Source organism: Prionailurus bengalensis, chromosome F2 (assembly GCF_016509475.1).
Source record: "Prionailurus bengalensis isolate Pbe53 chromosome F2, Fcat_Pben_1.1_paternal_pri, whole genome shotgun sequence".
NCBI lineage: Eukaryota > Metazoa > Chordata > Mammalia > Carnivora > Felidae > Prionailurus > Prionailurus bengalensis.
The window spans coordinates 13588861-13611955 of NC_057353.1; the positions used below are offsets into that span (position 1 = coordinate 13588861).

Below are 23095 nucleotides of genomic sequence, written 5' to 3' on the forward strand. Positions count from 1 at the left end.
CAGCCTCTCACCCAGGTAGCCCTGCTCGTTTTTGAGCTCCAGCTACAGCAACGTTTTCTGTCTCTGGAGCACACTTCCCTCCTTCCAGGCACTTTAATAGTTAATCACTACTGTTGTGTGTCTTGAACATAGTTTACAATTCGTTCACATTTATGTCTTCCTAATAGGCAGCGTTCTTTGAGAATATGGAATGTAATAGATGCTCAATAAATACTTATTAATTGTTTTTCCCATGTAGTTCCTTACACATTCAGAGTCCATTCATGTTAGAACTGGCATCACTTCTTTCTCTGGTATCTTTTCTTTGCTTCCCTCTCTCCCAACTCCCTCTTGTGCATAGAAGGAGACAGATTTAGATCTTTAAGAATCTTCAAGATGGGAATGCAAGCTGGTGCAGCCACTCTGTAAAACAGTATGGAGGTTCCTCAAAAAACTAAAAATAGAACTACCCTACGACCCAGCAATTGCACTACTAGGCGTTTATCCACGGGATACAGGTGTGCTGTTTCGAAGGGACACATGCACCCCAATGTTTATAGCAGCACTATCAACAATAGCCAAAGGATGGAAAGAGCCCAAATGTCCATCGGTGGATGAATGGATAAAGAAGATGTGGTATATATATACAATGGAGTATTACTTGGCAGTCAAATGAAATGCTGCCATTTGCAACTACGTGGATGGAACTGGAGGGTATTATGCTAAGTGAAATTAGTCAAAGAAAGACAAATATAATATGACTTCACTCATATGAGGACTTTAAGAGACAAAACCGATGAACATAAGGGAAGGGAAACAAAAATAATATAAAAACAGGGAGGAGGACAAAACAGAAGAGACTCATAAATATGGAGAACAAACTGAGGGTTGCTGGAGGGGTTGAGGGAGGGGGGATGGGCTACATGGGTAAGAGGCACTAAGGAATCTACTCCTGAAATCATTGTTGCACTATATGCTAACTAATTTGGATGTAAATTAAAAAAATAAAAAATTAAATTAAAATATAAAAAAGTAAAAAAAGAATCTTCCAAGAAAAACAATGCATGTTTTTGCTTGTGTTGATTTTCTCTTTTAATGCATATGCCAATCAAATTTCTATGATTTTTGTTGTTGTTGATGTTGTTGTTGTTGTTGTTGTTGTTGTCGTCGTCTTAGGAGAGAAAGAAAGTAATGAATTGGTGGGAAAGCCTGTGCCAAAGATATCATTGGATTTAATTTTCACACATATCCTATGGGCATTTATTAGCATCCCTAATTTTACAGACAAGAAAAGAGTTAAGGAAGGTTAAGTGACCTACCCCAGGAACCCACATAGTAAGTGGCAGAAGTGAATGTGTATCTGCCTCACCTCTGTTATAGTTAGGTTTGTGAAGTTGCTTTATCATGATCATCATGATGCTTTGCTTTGCTTCACCACCATATTCTAGATGATATGGTGCCATTGTCAGTATAAATTTTAACATTGAAACTGATCCTGCCCTACCACCTCAGCTGATCGCAGAATATTGTTACCTGTGTGGGATTCCAGATTACCTCTTTTTCTAACATGGGTATAAATCGTCCATTTGGAAGAAGTGCCTGAAGAATCGTCAATCCAGGGTTACTGGGTGGTTCTGACTCGGTTGTGGCTCTGGTCACGATCTCACAGTGTGTGAGATCAGGTCCCACATTGGGCTCTGCACAGGCAGTGTGGAGCCTGCTTGTGATTCTCTCTCTCCCTCTGCCCCTCCCTTGCTTGTGCTCTCTCTCTGTCTCTCAAAATAAATATATAAACAATTTTTAAAAAGGAATCATTAATCCACAAACATAGAAACTCTGTTCAAAAAAAAGTGCCTTCAATGGGAAGATCATATTGTTACTGGGAGGGTGGCTACGCCATGTTATCTTCATTACGCCACAGGCAATTCGTCCCGGAGTTGTTCCCATGAATGCTTTGATTCGAATCTACCACCGGTGGTCTGGGGTTAATTCTGAAAAAGCCAGAAAATAAATCTGGCATATGTCACAGAGGTACACAGGTGTGTCTCGAGAGGCCCCAACTTTTCAGCGGCAGTGAGAGGAATCCTGGATCAGAAATTCACACACATTTTTCACTCAGCTGGGAAAGAGTTTTTGATTGTGGGAGATTTTCTCTCAAACTCACCTGCAGTATTCTTAGTATTAGCCCCCTTTATTGGCCAAAAAAAACACCAGTAATGCCAACTAAGTTTAATCCATTTCAAACTAAAGTTTTTGGAACACTGAAACACAGATGGTAAGTTACTACCATTTCTGACATCAAAGAATCAAAGAATTTAAAGAATTGAAAGAATTAATCATGCTTATGAAAATGGTTATGGTCAAGGACCATACAAAACAAACTCTCCAGTGTCTATAGGCAAACTTCTAACTTCCGCGAATGGAACTCAGAACTCATTAAAACTGCTCCTTTGCTTATGCCCCACTCCCCCACCTCGCGCCAGCCATGCTTAATGATTGTGTTTTCCAAAGACCACATGCTGTTTCTTGCCTCCTCTGTTTGCACACTCTGTAATTTCTACCTGGAATGCCCTAGTCCCCTTACCCTCTTGGAAAACTCTAAAATAGTGCTTCCACCGAATGGTCACCTCTTAGGAGCCTTGCCTGAGCATCCCACTCCAGGATAAATGCCTCCTCCTGTGCTCTCATGGATCCTGGTGACACTTTCCACCCTTGTACACTGCACAGCTACAACCCTTGCTTCCAGGCCCATCTTATTTCATTCAACAGTGTTCTCCTGGCATGCCCATTGTTCCTATCCATTGCTGTGCTCTAGGTCTATCCTGGTATACATGAGGCTTTAAAGATGCTTAATAGTTGGGGCACCTGGGTAGCTCAGTTGGTTAAGCATCCAACTCTCGATTTCTGCTCTGGTCATGATGCCATGGCCTGGGATCAAGCCCTGTGTCAGGCTCCTCTCTCTCTATGGGGTACCTGGGTGGGTCAGTCGATTGAGAATTTGATATCAGCTCAGATCATGATCTCACAGCTCATGAGTTCAAGCCCCACATCGGGCTCTGTGCTGACAGCATGGAGCCTGGAGCCTGCTTCGGATTCTGTGTGTCTCTCTCTGTCTGCCCCTCCAGGGCTCATGCTCTCTCTCAAAAATAAACATCAAAAACAGAAGTTCTCTTTCTTTCTCCCTCTGCCCTTCCCTGCTCTCACTCTCTCTCTTGCTAAATATTTTTTAAAATATGTTTAATACTGTAATGAACAATTGATAAATGAATCAAAAGTTATTACATGAAATTATTTCATAGGATGGACTTGACATTGATTTCTTATCTCAGAACACACCAACAATAGTTCAATAAGAGAAACTGGCCTTTCCTGCCTTGTTGATCTCAATCTGAGCTTAGCTGAGGATTTACATGATAAAATGATATATGCTGCTCTGCCTGCACCTACCATTAGCTGACTTACTCCTCATTTTTCTCTAAGAAATATAATGTTATGGACTCCTGCTACTGTATTTGAGGAAGCTCCACAGCAAGGTGTGGTATCTATCTATCTATCTATCTATCTATCATCTATCTCTCTATATCTATATCTATATCTATATCTATATCTATGTATCTATATATAATTAGTGGATACCAAGGTCAGTTGTAGGGTTTGAATGTACCTTTTGTGTTTCTTTGACCCTAGACAATGAAGCAGAAAACATATTGTTCTGGAATCAGCTGAGAGTGTTAATTTTCTGGGGCGCCTGGGTGACTCAGTCACTTAAGCATCCGACTCTTGATTTCAGTTCAGGGCATGACCTCAAGGGTTCATGAGGGTTCAAGCCCTGTATCGGGCTCTGTGCTCCCAGTGTGGAGCCTGCTTGGTATTCTCTCTCCTCTCTCTCTGCACTTCCCCTGTGCATGCTCTCTCTCTCTGTCTCTCAAAGTAAATAAATAAATAAACATTAAAAAAAAGAGTGTCAATTTTCCTTTTAGTTGGTCCTATATTAAATCTCCTCCACCAATCTCCTCCACTATGAAGCCTTGGGACATTTATTTCCATTATTTGTACCATAGTTAACTTCATATGTAAAAGTCTGACTCAGGTTGTCTTTAAGAATTACATTATGTAATGTATGTGACTTGCTTAACATAACCTAACACAGAGTAAGTGCTTAGTAAATGATTGAGCTGTTAATATATCTTTTTTTTCTTTCTTTTTTTTTTTTTTTGGCTTTCACTCTGCTTTTTTAGCCATTAAAATGAAGAGATAGCACATAACTCTCTTAAAGTTCTTCTGGAGATGAATACTAAACTCTAGAAAGTGTTAGAGCAATGAGTTCACAAGAAACCTTTTTTTTTAAATTATTAGTCTAACATATTGTACATAATACTGTATCTGATACAGTATTATACACAGATACACATGTGAATGAATGAATAAATGACCTTTCTGTCATTTGGAAAACAAGCTCAGGAAGTAAAAATAACTTATGTCATAAACTAATTCCTCAATGAGGAAGAAATAGGCTGCAAGACTTCCAAAATTCATTTCAAGCAAAAAACACTGAAATATCTTCGTAAAACCTTGAAATATCCAGGCTACTACTTAGAATAGATGGACATTTTTTTCATCTTACAGTCTTTGAATATGTAAATTAGGATTTAAAATATATTTACCCTGGGGCGCCTGGGTGGCTCAGTGGGTTAAACATCTGACTTCGACTCAGGTCATGATCTCATGGTTCACGAGTTCAAGCCTCACATCGGGCTCTGTTTTAACAGCTCAGAGCCTGGATCCTGCTTCAGATTCTGTGTCTCCCTCTCTCTCTGCCCATCCCTACTTGTACTCTGTCTCTCTCAAAAATAAACCAAATGTTAAAAAAATTTTTTTTAATATATGCAGCGAACATAAGCAAAATATAACAAATAAATAGGTAGATAATTATACAGAGTAATTTTTTATATATTGGGAAGTGGTTTTCTATACTGCAAGTATATGTGTCTGGATGTGAGAATATGGGCATACTTCATGATAACCAAAAGGTATTTCTTAAAAATGGAGTCTTATCTTTTTTTTATTCCTGTTTGCATTGATTGTAAATAAAATAACCTATGTCAAAAAGAATACATATGTTGTCCTAATACTTCCTGCCTAGGTAAATGCCTATGGATATGTTTGTATTGCTAGAAACTTCTTTCTCTTTATCTCTATGTACGGACTTGCATCTCGGACTTGAGATATGTAGTTTTCATCTCATAATAGTCCAACGTTCAGTCATACAAACAATCTTTGTTGTCAACAAACCAATATATTAGAAGAAAGACGCTTACAATATTGTTTTTAAAAACCATGAACTTCGTATCACATGTAACACATCAGTTGCAAAACACAAAAGAAATTGTTATTCAAAAACATTGCCAGTGGCCTCATTATATAAATGACATAAATTTTTAGAAAACCGATAATTTGGTGAACTGGTCATTTTATAAGTTGCAAAATTTGGTGAAGTGTTAACTTGCAAATTATTCTGTAGTCCTTTTCCTAAAACCCTTTTGAAATGAAGCCTATCATGTAATACTTAGCTCAGCTCTGGAGTCAGACTGTGAGAGTTCCTCTCCCAATTATGACACTAAGTAGGTGATCAAAAGATTACTCTCTTCCTGGGTTTAGTGTGATGACTGAATAACGTGATCTGTATCAACTGCTTAGCATGGTACCAGGAACATAGAAAGTGCTTAACACAGTACCAGGAACATAGAAAGCAGCAGAATAATAACTCATGTTATTGTTAGGGAATTTAGCAGCAGACACTTGGAGCCTACTCAGCCTGGTAATTTTATCTTTGAGAGTTCACAAATGACATCAGTGGTACAACTTGTGAGAGGTCCTGAATACACTTCTGTCACTGAGTTTGTGCCGTGATGTTAAAGTAGATTGGTTTTATTATGCATTCGTTATAACTATGGGTGGATTGTCTTTTCTAAAAGAATACTTATGGGCTTAAGTTTGCCTTCCTAATAATTAAGAATCGTATGGTTTTGCAGTTAATTTTGTTTATTTCCTTATGTTAGCCTTACTTTCTTTTATGCCCTTTCCTTAACCTTTGTATCATTGGCTTTTTTCTCATGACTTAGTGGTTTGCATTGCTCTCTCATTCTAATTGACTCATAATTAGATTAATTTAGAATGAAAAATGTAGATACCAGTGACCATCTTAAATTAGCAACAGCTTTGAAATTTGTTATGGTTATTGTGACTTGATCAGTTTGCAAAAAATATACATTGAGGATGAAGTTTAGCTATTTTCAATAGTCATGGAACTATTTTTGCGGTTTTTAAAAGTGCATTTCAATGTACTTGGCACATTTTTAAAACTGCCTAAAGTCATTCATACTGGAAGACTTTATTAACAGAAGATATTGTCAGCATCAACAATATCTACAAATGCTAAAAGCCTCACTATATATTTTAATTTGTGTTAATATTTGAACATATTTGCCACCTTCTCTAAATTTTCAGTGATTTTGGACCCCCTTAACTCATAATTATAATTGTATTATTCTTAAAACAAACAACAACAAAAAAAAACTCCTCTCCAGAAAGAAAAAAAAGATGTATGGGATGTGACATCAAATGTATCCAATTAGAAAGCTACACAACTACGTGAGATTATTTTGAAAGCCTTTTAAAAATCATAAATGACAGACACAAAATATAAATTAAATTTTGCAAGTAGTGACAGGCTTCTGATAAGGTTTCTAATGGGAGCGTGGCTATTTTACACAGTGTTTAATCTTCATAATTGTGTTACTTGACACAGCATAGAATAAGTTACTTAGGTGATTTCAATATTTATTTTCATTTGACAATAGCATGGGATGATTAAAATCACTGTAGAAAGCAATAATTTAATCAGTATGTCGACTGAAGGAATTAACAATGTATAGGCTTTTGTGGTAAAGTAAAATGAATGAGAAAAGCATTGTGTTGTGTTCCCACGGTAAATTCCATCCTCAGTCATCCAAGCTAATTCTATGTCAATTCTAGATTTCGTTTCTTCATCAGTAACCAGGTGGTTTGTACCCTAAGACCCTCTGCACTGATGAGTCTTGATCTAAGGCTACCTTAATTCAGACTCACCAGTACTCTCAGGGAAGGCATTTCTTAATACATAATACATTGATAAAACCAATTAGTCAGTAAGGCAAGCATGTTTAGAGTTTGTTGGATGTGATTGGAAGGTATTTTCCTATTATGGAAATCTGTTGTTTATTTGCTCATTCTTAACCATATTTATTAATTTTGGTTTTTTTTAATATTTTAACGGTCATATTTAACATAATTGTGTTGGAGGCACAGACACGCTACTCATACTAAAATACTTCAACAGGAAAGTGTGTTCATTTTACTCCCTACATCCATTTTCAAACATGCTCTTCATTCAGGGGTATGTAAGTGCTGAGTTTTGACTAACATTCCTAAAAATTTGACAGGTTAATATTATAACTAAAAGATAGATAGATAACCCACAGAAAATTTGCATAATTGTATTCCCTGGAAAAGCTAATACTCAGAAAACAGAAATCAAGTCAGCTCTTGGATTTAACTTTATCTGCAGGCCAGCAGAGCACTTTAAAAATAAATCTAGCCTTATTGGCATCTACTGAAAGCCGTAGAAACTATTGGATTTTTAATTTCCAGATCTTAGGGGACCTCATAAGGAGTAGTCTTTTCTGAGCACGCCCTGCTTCTTCCCAGAAGACTTAGACTTATTGACATTTTTATTATTGATTTATTTAGTATACATGCCTTTCATCTCTACATTTTTTTCTCTTTCTCCCCCTTCCCCCCTTCTCTCTAGTACACAGTATGGACTGCCCTCTGGGTCACCTGGAATGTGTTCATTATCTGCTTTTATTTGGAAGTAGGTGGGCTCTCTAAGGTAAGTTTATCATGCTTTTAAAGTACACTTTAAAAAGTGAACACTAATAAATAATTATTATGACCATATATATGTATATGTATATCTATATATCAAGACAGAGAGAGAAATCTAAGTAACATTACAAATGGAATACTAATCAAAAATCAGTTTGGATACTGATCAGGAAAGAGTGATCTTAGAAGCGCGTTAATTTAATGAAACTCCACAACTGTAGCTTTCTGGTTTGGTCTGTTAAGCTGTGGTAGAACCCAGCTTCTAGTGTATCCTCATGTCCTGTTGAAAAAGGCCTAATGTCATGGTGACAAAAGCCCCAAATGTTAATCGAACAATGTTTTTGAACATTCTTGTATTTAAAGTGGAAAGGGGGGATTGATGAAAATGTTGACGTAACAGATATGAATAGCAATCTGCTATCTTTGCTTGAATATTGATTGTGGGGGAAAAAAAAGTTTGACAAAGGCTAAAATCCTTACATGTCAAGTGGAGGATACATTTCCTAACTACTAAACACGTCTTGAAATTCTGGTTAAGTAGAAGAGAGCTGTCTCCACGCAACATGATACCAATGTTATTTCTGTATAAAACTAGTGTCAATCGAGCACACATTTTTCACTATGACTCCTACAGAAACATCTTTTGATTGCCATCCAAATGGAAGAGCATCTTGGGTGAAGCTTCTAGCTGTGTTTCTCAAACATGTGTTTCATAAACCAGAACAATTTTTACTTGTAGAAATCATAGAGAGGAAATGTAACCATCTAATTACAAAAAGAATGAGAAAGCTGTATTTTTTTTTCAATTTCTCATTATCAACTCTATTAACTTGTTCTATTATATCATAGTTTGAAATCTTATGAATAACATAATGGTCTTCTACCAGCATTTGTGGTTTTAGATCTTAGAAAATTTGCACTAACCAGCAGACTCTTAAAGTTGTCAGGCTCCACTGAAGATCCATATGGTAACAAAGACTTTTGTTACCCTGAAGGGTTTTCCCCCCCGGAACCTCCAGAAGTGGTTAGTCTTTATTTTACATACACTGTGATAACCTTATAATTAGAACTTGTCATCATTTTCTCACGTTGGCAAATGTATTTGGGAGCCAGAAGTGACATTTCTAATACTGACTTTTATACAAATGCACAAGCATCTACCTTTAATATTTGTGCCATTAATCACATTTTACCTCTAATTTTTAAGACAGAAAAAAGTATTTAAATCAGTGCCCAGTTATCTTCTATAGCATGCAGATTATAAAGTAATTTTAAAATGCAAATTTTATGAATATAATAATTGTGAATAATAAGGTAAGCAGAGCATTTTTCCAACCATGGCATTTTGTATCTTATAATTTGGTCTATTTAAATCATTAGCGGGTAGTAATTCTCTTCTATTTGCTTCCATATAAACTGATTTTTGAGGGGAAAAAATAGACCAGAAGAAATGTGTCTTATGGAATTGGCATCATGATGTGCTAAAAGAAAACTGAATTTTAAATCCTAAGTCTTTCATTCAACTCTTGTCTTTAACAATTATTAACTATGGGCCCTTAGGCAAATCATTTAACCATGCTAAATCTCTGTCACACATAAAAATAGGACCAGCTCTGCCAATTGAGCATTGTTTTAAGCTCATCATTTATGGTAACTCAGGTAAGCTTCAAAACAACGCTATGAATTGATAAAAAGATAATATTAGCACCTGTCGGTTCCATACAAGTGTGTTTTCGCTCCTCTGTTCAAGGTTACTTTTGTGAACTGCTTTTTGTGACTGCGTTTCTAATATCAGTATGCCTGTCAGGGTTTTTTTCTTTCTCATTTCTTCGGGTGCAAGGTTAAAAGCGATGTATGTACTAGTCCCGGTCACTCATTTTATTACCCATTCAAATGGCGTTAGGCAGTCAACCAAGTATCCTAGGTCGTTAGAAGGATAGATGACTCCAAAATGAACATCCTAAAGATTTTCTGTTGTTCTCCTCCTATTAACTGCCTCAAAGGCTGGTAATATTTCCCTAGTTAGCCACAGTTTAGCCTCCGTTGCAATCTGTAGGACATCTATCCTGAAAAATAGAGACGAGTTAAGGACCCTTGAGAAACTCAAGCACCACTGCTACCCTTCCAGATTGGACTCCAGTTTTTATAAGAACTTTCTTGTCCCTGTGTGCTGGTATATACTTTCTAGAGCTCTCCATTTCTTGCTAGTTCATGAAGGCGTTTCATGGCATTACTCACTGGGATAGATTAAATAGAGGTCTTCTTTCACCTTGATTTTTCCCCAAAAATATCCACTCTAAAATAAGGAATCTTTTCCCCAAAACTGGGTTCAGATGAATTTCCACAATATCTCTACCCGGTGTTATTCCAGTGACAGGAACCACCTAGCCATTCTCATTAACTACTAGCGCATGTTATTGTGCGCATGAGCCATCATCCATCTGGCCTGTTATGATTTTTAAAATTGTTTTTTTCAACGTTTATTTATTTTTGGGACAGAGAGAGACAGAGCATGAACGGGGGAGGGGCAGAGAGAGAGGGAGACACAGAATCGGAAACAGGCTCCAGGCTCTGAGCCATCAGCCCAGAGCCCGACGCGGGGCTCGAACTCCCGGACCGCGAGATCGTGACCTGGCTGAAGTCGGACGCTTAACCGACTGCGCCACCCAGGCGCCCCTGGCCTGTTATGATTTTTGATTCCAGCATCCAGACATTCCTTTCCTTTTCACTCCATCTGCCAACCAGCTGTGGATCATGTGTTTGTCACTGGTCTTGAGGGTCCTGATTCTCCTCAGATCTTCCAGAACTTGAAGGAAATGGATGTATTGTTTACAGGGAATGCATACATGTATGGTGAGGTCAGGGATGATTGTGGGTCTGCGTTTACATTATCTCCTGGAGCTTCGGTTTCCTTTTGAGGAAAACCACAGCACTGTTTTTACTTTAAATAAGATAATACATATAAAGGACTTAGGATCTTGGCATAGAATGAGGTTTCTGTAAATAGTCGTTCTCATAATTGCCATCAACATCATGTTTATTATTATTGAAGAAATTAGCAGACATCATGATTCTCATCCTGAAACCTTAGGGACATATTATTACTATGTGAGGAGTTGTGAAGGGGAGAAAATGTAGGACTGAATGACTTGTTTACAAAATATATGTACCAGTCCCTTGTGGTGGAACTTCTGACCTGCATATTAGCTTCACAGCTGTAACACTATTGATTAAATCCTTTCCTTCAACACGTAAATGGCTTTTTTGAAATACTTCTGCAGCTAGATTCTCCCTGTGTCCCTACTGTTCCCCCTAGGAGAACTTTATGCATCTTTGGAAGTCTCCACGGCTGTTTTTCTGCCATACTTTAAGATCACCCAGGGCACAATTAATAAGTTATTGCTGCTTCTTTGGAAGTTGCAAGACTTGAAATCATTTTTTCCACCCTAGGAATACATTCAGAATATAAATATTAAAACTCAACTCATTTGCTACATTTAAAGAGACTAAAAAATAAGTTATGTTGAGAACTCAGGTTGTACTTTCTTTGTAATTCCAAAGGAGTTTACGCTAATGTCTTATGCCAGATTTTGGATTACTCTAAATTGTACAAACTTTCAGCTAATATTTCTTTTATTCAACTCTTCTCAAATGTGTAAGTGGTCCTAGCGAATTTTGAGTGGGTCCCATTCTCATAAAATTCAGAATGTGTATAATTGACATAATTTAGACATAAAGTGAATATAAACAAATTGTATGAAGATTTATCTTATTAATCATGTGCTTTGATCAAGGGCCTTTCAAAAACTTATAAACAGGGCATGGAAGAGAGAGAGAGCCTAAACTTTACTGATTTTTACTCTGTATAGATGCTTTATATTGCCTTCACATAGAAGGAAAACCTACCTTCATTTGTTTCTCTATATCGTGTTCTAATGACTGCACTTTTTTCCATCATGACCTGATGTATAGGTGTTTTGATTCTTAAGGAAATTTAAACCATTTCCCCAAATGGCAGTAATAGCACACTTTGTATTATTATTTTTTTTTTTACTTAAATTGTCACCATTCGCTCATAAGTGTCCTCTTCTTTTGTGAGCTTCTTCCACTGAATATTTCACCTGAGCAGCCAGGCAAGATCAATGAGATAATTCTTCTTTTCAAGGCTCACTCTTATTACCTAGCCTGAATTGTTCTTCTGTGCTTACTGGAAAAATTCTCTTTCTTGCCCGAGATTCATTTTCCTTCAAGGTTGAATTCTTCCACTAACTTTGGCTTTGGACAGGCACTTTCAAGTAGAAAACTTTTAGAGTCAATTCAGAGTTATGTACAGGAGCAATTGCTTAGGAAACAGAACTTCACTTTCCTGTGCCTGCTTACAATCTATCCATTATTTTTTATAAACAGCCAAAATATTGTCTCAAAGAATTCTTTTTCTTCTGGCAGTTTCAAACTAACTGATGACAGTTTCAAACTAAATCAGTGATGTACAGTATATTTCTTTTGTACTTAAGCAAATACAACATACTGAATCTAGCAATGAATATTAAATTTACATTTATCTTTTCCTTTTCATGATCTCTTCCTACCTGGACATTTTGCAAAACGAATCTTGAAATACGATGTTTACAGAGGGGTGAAGCTAGGGCACGAAATATCTTTATTTGAGAATAATGTGGCAGCAAATGATACAATAGAATCCTAGAAACCCAGCAAAATTATGTCTACATTTGGAACTGCCAGAATGGTATATCCTGTTTGGTATATCGGGAAGTAAATGTCATATCTATATCAATGAAACACTTTGGGAAAATGCATAAACTCTCTCAGCTCACTAGAATAACAAAATATTTCAGGATCTGAATTAATATATTGTTACATACTTACCCTGCTATCCCGAAAGAATGTTTTTGTCTGTAATATCGGCCAGGGGGATGTGGAGGATATCTATCCTGTTATTAAGGATTAATAAAGGAAGAATCATCACAGTCTACTTCCAGGCATTAAATTGATAAAAGACTCAAAGACTTGCAGATGTTTATTTTCATGGTTGGTTCCTTATGTCTGGTTCATCTTTTATGTCTAAACTCTTTTTTTCCAAAATAATACAATTCTGTCCTTTAAAAAAAATAGCAAAGCAGCATAAGTATAGGTATGCATTTCTTATTCCAAAAGACTTAAACTACACTTTTTCCTTTGATGTTGATCTAAGTGAACACAACTTCTTAAAACAGCATCTTCAGTGTCCTTCCTTGTATGGGAGGATCATTGTTTTCCTCTCTGGCTCCATTTCCACGTAAAGAAAACGATAACCACGTTTAAACTTAGTATTCCGTTTTTCACAAATTGTATCAAATGCGAATATTTTGAAAACAGTTGCTCTAAATTTATAATTTGCCACTCTGTTAGAGTCCAATGACACATACAAACCATAACAAACTACTAAATAAATGTTGCAGGGTGGGTAGTGTTAGGAGTTTGTAATCAGAAATTTATGAGATAATCCTATGCCCTTCCGTAAGGGTTCAAATAGGTTTTTTTTCCTAAAAAGGAGATGAATATATCATTATATCAACAGTAGCTCTGTTTATTGCAGTATGATTAGAGTAGCTGTGTGGAACAAGGCCCATGCAAATATAAATGAAAAACTACACAGAAATTTGTCATCTCTATTGTTTATGTTTTATAATTTATTCTTCTTATAGGGAAATATGCCTGAGATCAATTTTCGAAGAAGGGTAAACATGGTACCTGTAGATCTAGTTTATTGTCTCAACTCATTGGATTTTTATTAGGAAATAGTTGTATTTCTTTAGAATAAATGCCCTCTCAACTATTTTGTCTCAAACCCTATTTCCAGTCCTTATTATATTCTGTACAGATTCTGTAGCAGATTCGGTTGTTAAAAATTAGTCTCATGTCTGATTCAAATCTGTTCTCCCCTCACCAGAACTGGCCATGCTTACGGCCTTCACATACTGCGCCCCTCCTCCCCCACTCCTCCCTTCTTGTGACTCTGCCCCTCTGGGAGAGGAGACAGGAAGTAGTCAACTTCTTGTATAGCCAACCTATAGCTGATGGTGGAGGTTGCAAAGATTGCTGACCTCATGCTGACCTTCATGTTTCCAGATTTTACTAGTGGCCTCTGCTGATGTGACAATCTTCAAATATGCCTAATTCTTCTGAAATTCGATTAAATGATATTTATTTTTAATAAATCTATAATTATTCCAATAGATGTAATTTGTTAAGCAAATGCTTACATAAGCCATTCTGAGTTGACCATGCCTACTGAATTTCCATGTAGCCATTATTTTCAAGAAAATTTTGGTGCTGCAAAGAAATCACACTTTTACAGCTTATACTCAAATGCTTTGCCAGGTTTTTAACAACTGTTTAAAGTAGCTGCTGCAGAATTTTTGATGCAGTCAGTTGAATATAAGACCATTTTAGAACAACGTATAGAATGAATAGAACATGAGTAAATGCCATTAAGATTTTGGATTTTCTTGCTGTGATGTTAATTAGTTTGTTTTGAAGACACGATCTCTTTGTTAAGAAATGTCAATTAAGAATACAATCTTGGTGATGAAGAATTTCAGGTGACATTTGCAGTGTTCACAAGATTAAAAAGAGAGCCTGATTAGTTGCATTTGTTTACTATTTAAAACCAGAATAGCAGCATATACCATGGTGTAGTTTTATAAAATAAAATAGCACCACACAGCCCAATTATAACCAATGAACATTAAGCTGAAAGGCCCCATACACACAGAAGAGCCTACGATAACAATTGCTCAACACCACTCTCAGATGAAGGCAATGACAAGTCATTTACATGCTTTGTATCAAGGTTTCCTATGTAGCCTGTGGGGGGTGAGAGGAGGGAATCACAGATAACAGTGATAATATCTAAAAAGTTTTCTTTGCACAGAAAAAGTTTCTCTTGTGCTTTGATGGTATGAGGAATTATGGGTGTGCAGCCTCAGACTGATCGGGTCTTGAACACAGATGGCCCTAAAAGTATCTGTTCATTGATTTGTCATGGCAGCCACTGGAAGCCCAGTGTTGTCCCACCAGCTGCCATAGCACAAGAGTTCTGGATCCCTGGCTCAGAAAGGATAAGCTTGAGAATGCAAGATGAACAGAATGATAAGGGAATCAAGCCAGATATATAGAAGATGTGAAAAATGATTGGCCAAGAGATTAGTGTCAAAGATGAGAAGTAGGAAGGGAGGTATGTTTTGCTTTCTCTTGACCCAGGTTGTGCTAACAGAATGACAATTCAGAAATCCTTGTAATGACATGCCCTTTGGTGTGAAAGTCCTTACAAGTCATGTCTGCCCACCAGCAGGGCTGACTAGGATGTTGGCTGCAGCATGCACCTGCCCATGGAAAAGAGTCAGGAGGCATGAACGATTTCAGCCCTCCTTGTCCTCTCTGGGGACTGACAGAGAGGAGAACAGAGAAAAAGTTCCCGGAGCAAAGACTGCCCAGAAGATGAGGCAGAACTGGCTGTCTGCACAGATTGCAGAACAGAGGCACAGGAAGACAGAATGACAAGGGCATGAGAAACAAGCATCCGAGTGTCTGGTAATCAAGGATGAGGCTGTATCTCTTACACCCTTTGGAAGTTCTCAGCATTAATCACCCTTTGCCTGTTTCCTGACTTAAAAATAACAGAAGTGGGCTGCCTGGGTGGCTCAGTCAGTTAAGCGTCCGACTCTGGATTTCGGCTCAGTTCATGATCTCATGGTTCATGAGTTCATCCCCCACATCAGGCTATGTGCTGACAGTGTGGAGCCTGCTTGGGATTCTCTTTCTATCCCTCTCTTTCTGCCTCTCCCCAGCTTGCTCTTTATCTCTCTCTCTCTCAAAGTGAATAGGTAAAAACTTTTTTAAATTTTTTAAAAAAGAAAGAAGAACAAGTACAGTGAAATACAATATCCAGTTGTGTTGATAGGAATCCTTAGTGCTCTTGTGTGCTAAAATAGGCACATGGAAGCATCTAGCACTCTGGACAACCTGAAAGGTTGGCTCTTTGGGGGACTTTCAGTTTACTACAAGAACCAGAGAGAATATTTCATATTCAAATAAATAATAAAGCTAAAGGAAAGACATTAAAGAAGTAATTCTACTTTGTTCTTGTAGAAGCTGGTTTGACTCAAGCTTTCTTATTTATGGAATCTGTAGCTCTTAATTTCCTCAAAGTATAGAAACTTTAAAAGCATCCATTTCTAAGATGAAAATTAGATGGACAAAAATTGAAGGAAATGTAGATAACTGAAAAGATAAAGGAAGGATATCCATTTGTTAAATTAATTGACAAATGGGAAATCAACTTCTATGAAAATCATATCATTTTCCTAATTTTCTAGTTTTTCAACTGTGTTCATCTAATTATGCTCTTGTTAAACAAATGGTGGCTAAAGTTTCTGGCTACCTTCCATTATCTATTCTCTCCTCTTCTGATGAAGAGCCAGGGAAAACCTTGCTTTCATTTGAGACAGAAGTGCATTTCTTTGTGTCTGTAAGAGTAGGTGTGGTCCTGTAAGTTCTGGTCACTGAGATGTAAGTGGAAGAATTATCAGGACTTCTGGGAAAGCTGCTAAGAAACTAATTCAGTTTAGAAGCAGACCCAAACTTAGTGATTTAAAGAATACAAATCCTGGGGCTCCTGGGTGGCTCAGTTGGTTAGGCATCCGACTTCGGCTCAGGTCATGATCTCGCGGTCTGTGAGTTCCAGCCCCGTGTAGGGATCTGTGCTGACAGCTCAGAGCCAGGAGCCTGCTTCAGATTCTGTGTCTCCCTCTCTCTCTGCCCCTCCCCTGCTCGTCCTCTCTCTCTCTCTCTCTCAAAAATAAATAAAAACATTAAAAAAATTTTTGAAAGAATACAAATCTTACACTTAATACAAATCTTACACTTCCTCTGTAGGTCAGAAATCCTACATGAGTCCCACTGGGCTAAAATCAAGATGTCAGATGGCTACTGTACAAAACAACACTAAAAATAGAACTATGTGGTCCAGCAATTCCACATTTTGGAATATATCTGAATGAAATGAAATCACTGTGTCAGACATATCTGCATCCCCATGTTCATTGCAGTATATAAATAAGTAGTATAAATATTATATCTCATGTCAAGACATGAAAACAGCCTATGTTGGGGCGCCTGGGTGGCGCAGTCGGTTAAGCGTCCGACTTCAGCCAGGTCACAATCTCGCGGTCCGTGAGTTCGAGCCCCGCGTCGGGCTCTGGGCTGATGGCTCAGAGCCTGGAGCCTGTTTCCGATTCTGTGTCTCCCTCTCTCTCTGCCCCTCCCCCATTCATGCTCTGTCTCTCTCTGTCCCAAAAATAAATAAACGTTGAAAAAAAAAATTAAAAAAAAAAAAAGAAAACAGCCTATGTGTCCACTAACAGATGAATGGCTAAAGAGAATGTGATATATGTATGTATGTATTTGATGTGTGTACACACACATATACACACGCTGGAATATCATTCAGCCATGAAAAAAAGGAGGAAGTCTTGCCATTTGTGACAACATGGATGGACCTTGAGGGCATGGTGCTAAGTGAAATAAGTCAGACAAAGAAAGACAAATACTATATGATCTCACTTACATGTGGGGTCTAAGAAGAGCAAACTCATAGATACAGAGATCAGATTGGTGGTTGCCAGAGGTCCAGGGTGAGTGTGTGTGTGTGGGTGGGGGGGGGGGAGATGGGTGAAGGTGGTCAACAGTTACAAACTTCCAGTTATAAAATAAATAGGTTCTTGGTATTTTATATACAATATGATGGACAGTAGTGTATTGCACAGTTGAAGTTGCTGAGAGAATAGATCTTAAACATTCTCACCTCAAAAAAATTTTATAATTATGTGAGGTGATGGATGCTAACTAAATTTATCATTGCAATCATTTTGCAATGTATACACCTATCAAATCATCATGTTGTACACTTTAAATGTATATAGTGTTATATGTCAATTATATCTCACTAAAATTAGGAAAAAATAAAATACAGTCAAGACGTCAGCAAGGCTGTGTTCCTTTCTAGAAGATCTAAGGGAGAATCTTTTCCATCTCTTTTCCCGCATCTAGAGGCTGCCCACATCCCATCTTCCATCTTCAAAGCCAGCAGTGACAGCCCAAATCCTTACTGTGGCATCTCTCTGATTTTTGGCTGCCAGGAACAATTCCCCTCTTTTAAGGACTCATGTGATTCGATGGGGCCCACCTGAATCATACAGGCTAATCTCAGCATAGCAGGGTCCTTCACATCATTCACATCTGCAAAGCCTTTTGGCCATGGAAAAGTACCATATGCATAGGTTCTGAGCATAAGGACATGGCCATCTTTGAGGGCCATTATTCTGCTACTACAGTGATGGTAGCCATCTTGGAGCATGAGGTCACCCTGCGGATGTTAACCAAGAAGGAGAAAAATAGAATAAAAAGAAAAAAAGGAGCCTTGGGAACCTAATAACTCTGTGGAGTTTTCATACTAGCCCTGAGATGCCTATGACCAGAATTCTTTTATATTAGAAAATATGTTTTAGGGCTTGACATATACAGCTGAAAATAATGTCTAACTAATCACATAGAATTCTATAGCCAATTTTACTTAGTATTCACTTAGGTCAAAGTACTGTGCCAGGCACTAGGGCTATTTTCAGTTCTTGCCCTCATGAAATGTTCTGTATCAGAGGTAAGACAGACATTAAATGAGTAATAATAAGAAAATGTAATCAGTGTTATGTTAACGAAGGAAAAAGAACAAGGAAACATAGAGCAGGGAACATAGCCTTCACCGCGATCAGGGGAGGTTTCCTAAGGAAGGTGGGATGAAGATTGTACACATTTAGTGAAGGACAGCATTACAAGTACCTCGCTGACCTTCACAAACACAGATGCTGTTATTGACCTACCATAAGTGAGAAACATGCTTTGAGTTGCCACCTTTTAAAAAATCTCCTAAAATGGGGGCGCCTGGGTGGCGCAGTCGGTTAAGCGTCCGACTTCAGCCAGGTCACGATCTCGCGGTCCGTGAGTTCGAGCCCCGCGTCGGGCTCTGGGCTGATGGCTCAGAGCCTGGAGCCTGCTTCCGATTCTGTGTCTCCCTCTCTCTCTGACCCTCCCCCGTTCATGCTCTGTCTCTCTCTGTCTCAAAAATAAATAAAAGTTAAAAAAAAAATTAAAAAAAAAATCTCCTAAAATGAATTTGCGTCGACCTGCCCACCTCCAGCCCACACTCTTTTCCCAGCCTCTCTTCTGGCCAGCAGACATTGGCGAGACAACTCCATGGATTTACATGTATCAGAGCCAAGGTCACTACCTTTGGGAAGTGATCTCATAGGGATATGCTCTAAACAAGTGAGCTATCAAGTTACAGACCATGACTACCAGTGTCCTGGAAATATCTGTCCAGGCAGACACAGCTAGGAGAAAAAGCTAGCATGTTGGGGATCCTTTTGAGATGATCTGGAGTTAACTTCCCTGAGCATAAATAGACAAACATGATCCTCTAATATAAGACTGTTGCACAGCACAACTGCACTATTTAGCTTAGAGCCAGTACCGATTCAAAAAGTATTTCAAGGAACGATAAATATCCCATGTATGCTGCTGAAAGAAAACATGGTGTTAAGATGTCCTTTCCAAACAAGCACTCTATCCCTACTGTTACTTTAGCAACAAAACCTCAATTCAGTTAAGCTGTCTCGAGAGTTGATTTCACCGTTTGCAGAGCAATAAACAATGGCATCATTTCTACATGGTCCATTTGATGTTTTAGGTTGTACATATATCTCATCATGTTATTCCTTCCTTGTAATAGAATTAGTAGAGAAAACGCTTCCTCAGTATATTGGAAGTATAAGGGGGGCATTGAGGCTATTTTAAGTGTTAGTTTGAGAAAATATTCTGTCCTGCCTCAGGACAGCATAGGAGGCAGAAATGCTGATTGTGTGTAGTGAGTTGTGCTCACCATTAACTGAGATGCTGAGACAAAGTATTATTATTTCCTCTTTGAAATTAATCTTATGTGCCAGGAGTAGGAATTTCTCTTCTGTATGAAAGGCAGGCAAGCTACTGGTCCCTAATCAATGACAGAAGAGCCTAGACATTGGGTGATCTGATGAATAATTTAAGACTGATTTGTTAACCGTGCAGAAGTGAAGTTAGCCATGCAGGGAGACACATTGTCAATTGCCAGCAATTTACTATGTTTTTGAAAACCACAGGCAGCAATTTACAGAAAAGATTAGGCCAGTTACTGTACACGTGTGACATTTTCTTGATTTAAGATGTCATCCTGAAAGCTGTTAACTGACAACTGGAGTTTGGAATGAGGTTATAAAGTTTAGTAAAGAACTGCCTTTATCCAAGAATCTCTACATTTCTGCTCTGGGAGACCTCTGAATGCACACCTCCTGCCGGGATTAACCAGGTGTATGCAAATGAGCGTTGTCAGAGAGGGTGATGCACCTTCTCTGGGAACCATTAAGCACCTTTGCATGACTCAGTGCTCTAATGCACTAACTATTCCAGGACAAAGCATGGTGATGGGCTTTTATTTCTTGGAGGAGAAATCATTGTCCATATATTTCCTTAGTCTTGTGCCATCTGGGAGGTATAATCACTTTCATACTGTACCAGGAGTCTGCCTTACAGTTCTTCATAAGAAGCTGATTAAAGAAAAATCTCCTTTTTATTAGTGTAATTTCTTTCCCTCTCTTTTTCTTTTGAGGATTAAGTCAGTAACAATAATTTCTTCATATTTGAATTTATAAAAAAGTGGAATGAAGGTAGGCTTAGCTTCCAGAGGAATTTGAAACTCTAAAGCATTCTGAAGGATGACTTCTGTAGGAAGAATATTCATGAAATAGTGTCTCATAGTTTAAACATGAGAAAGCATGACCTATGATTGGTCATTTTTGGAGCTAAGCCAAAAAATGGACTTCTGATATATTTTGAAATTTTTTCTCAGTGTTTACGTTAACTTATCAAATTCTCCCAGGTTTCCTATCAAGCTCAAACCTTACAAGTCAGAGTTGTAATTGGAATTCCTAATCTGGAATCACGTATGTTAATAGTAACTTTTTTTTAACAGTTTAGCTTCCCATATGAGAGACAAGTCAAAACTTCCTATGTGTGTCGTTGTTAGCAATAAAGTCAATCTGAAAACTAAGACAAATACCTTTTTTCTTCTTTCTACTTTCTCTGTCTGCCCATCTGGCTCCTTTACAAACTGATGACAGCTCTTGTGTTTTGCCTTAATAAATTTTTTCCCACATTATCTTTTTCCTAAAAAGAGTAAAAAAGATGTCCTTGCGATAAACTAATTTTTCTTTTCTTTGTCACGTAGTAAAGGCAAAATACCAGAAAGTTACCATAAAAGCCAAAAAATTGAACTGTTTAATTGGCAGAGATTCATATTAGACTACAACTCTGGCTTTACCCAGAGGTTTTGTTTTTAATATTAAAAAATCAATAAAATGAAAGTCCATATGAGTGGATTACATTTAAAACATTACGTTGAAGACTGACAGCTCTAAAGTGGCTCAGCAAATTTATTGTTTTGCTATCTAAGGCAGTAGAAAAGCACTTTAGGCAGGTGGGTGTTCCTTTTCCTGATAGTTTTGAAGCATAGATTTAGAACAATAATAGACAGTCACATTCAACTTTTCCAAAATATTCTTTTTTTTTAAATTTTTTTTAACGTTTATTTATTTTTGAGACAGAGAGAGACAGAGCATGAACGGGGGAGGGTCAGAGAGAGAGGGAAACACAGAATCGGAAGCAGGCTCCAGGCTCTGGGCCATCATCAGCCCAGAGCCCGACGCGGGGCTTGAACCCACGGACCGTGAGATCGTGACCTGAGCTGAAGTCAGACGCTTAACCGACTGAGCCACCCAGGTGCCCCCAAAATATTCTTTATGTAATACGAGCATCTATAATTAAGTCATGTAAACTTGGAATCTAATCTCCTTAAACTTATCATAAAAGTAAAAAATGTATTCATAAATATTACAGAAAGTTTCCAGTGACTTTTAATCTTAGCTTTGGATTGGTCCAACCAATTAAATCGTATGGTTTTATTGTCCATTCTTTGTCTGTAGTGTTTTCAATGGAGTAAAAAGGATATGCTCCAGAAAGGGGGAAATGTTGGCTTATTTAGAGGTAGCTGTATTGTAGACAACAAAATCAGAATTTTATCTGTTTGACTAAAAGATGAGGTTAGAGTATAATAACGGTGGTAGCCTAACAGAATGCCATGAAGGCAGAAGGCTTTCACCTTTGTTCAAACCATCAAGAAGTGAATTTCTGAGGTCTAAATTGTGGTAAGTTTACATGCCAAGACCCCTTGCTGCTTGGATCAGACTATAATGATCTTGACTTGACCTATTTCTTTACCTTTAGAAACTCTCCACTTTATTTTTCACTAAATCAACGAAAGCCTCATGTACTTTATTATGAGTACCAGAGAGGTGATTTAGTATTAGTTTGCATTTATATTGTATTTTCCTTCAAGTAGCTCTAGGGGCTTTACAAAACATGACAACAGTCATCAAAACACTTTGTCAGGTATGTAAGGCAAGAAATAATGCTGGTATAAATGTGCCAAAGGCATAGTGCTCACTGGAAACTTTTCATTTTCTACATATTTTTTAGAGATAATCTTTCAGAGATTTCCTTTAAAATAAAAGTCCAAATGTCTTAAACATTTTCTTTTCTCGGCTTTAGAATCTGACGCTTTTGTTCAACAAATTCATTGAACATGTGCTCTGTGCAGATATTATTGTAGTTGCTGAGAACTTATCTGGAAGATGAAAGGAACTTGCTCTCACATAGTTTATATGTAATATAGAAGCAAACAAATACATGATACAATATCATGTTGTACTAAGTGCTATCAAGGAAGAAAAGCGGGGATAGGATAAGAGGATAGAGAGTACTTAATGGGAATGGATGGTGTTCAAAGATCCAAGTGGTGGGAGAAGCCATATAAACATATGGGGGAATGCCAGGTCCCTACGATGGAAGTGTGCTCAGCATGCACCAGAAATAGCAGGATGCTGTGTTGTGTCACCAGCATGCCATTGAGGAGGTCAAGCCATGTGTCTGGAGAGCTGGGCAGTGGCAAGATCCTGTGGGAATCTCGTCCGCCATGATAAGGATT

The 23095-nt window shown here is 37.8% G+C and overlaps 1 protein-coding gene across 2 annotated transcripts in view; it reads left to right on the forward strand.

Annotated features, from left to right (window-relative positions):
• The window catches only part of NKAIN3 (sodium/potassium transporting ATPase interacting 3), a 608729-nt gene that overhangs the window by 319456 nt on the left and 266178 nt on the right, over positions 1-23095 (forward strand). For both annotated transcript variants that reach the window (XM_043601142.1, XM_043601143.1), the window contains exon 3: positions 7829-7909. In XM_043601142.1, the coding sequence (XP_043457077.1) occupies positions 7829-7909 (81 nt within the window). The remainder of the gene's footprint in view (positions 1-7828; positions 7910-23095) is intronic.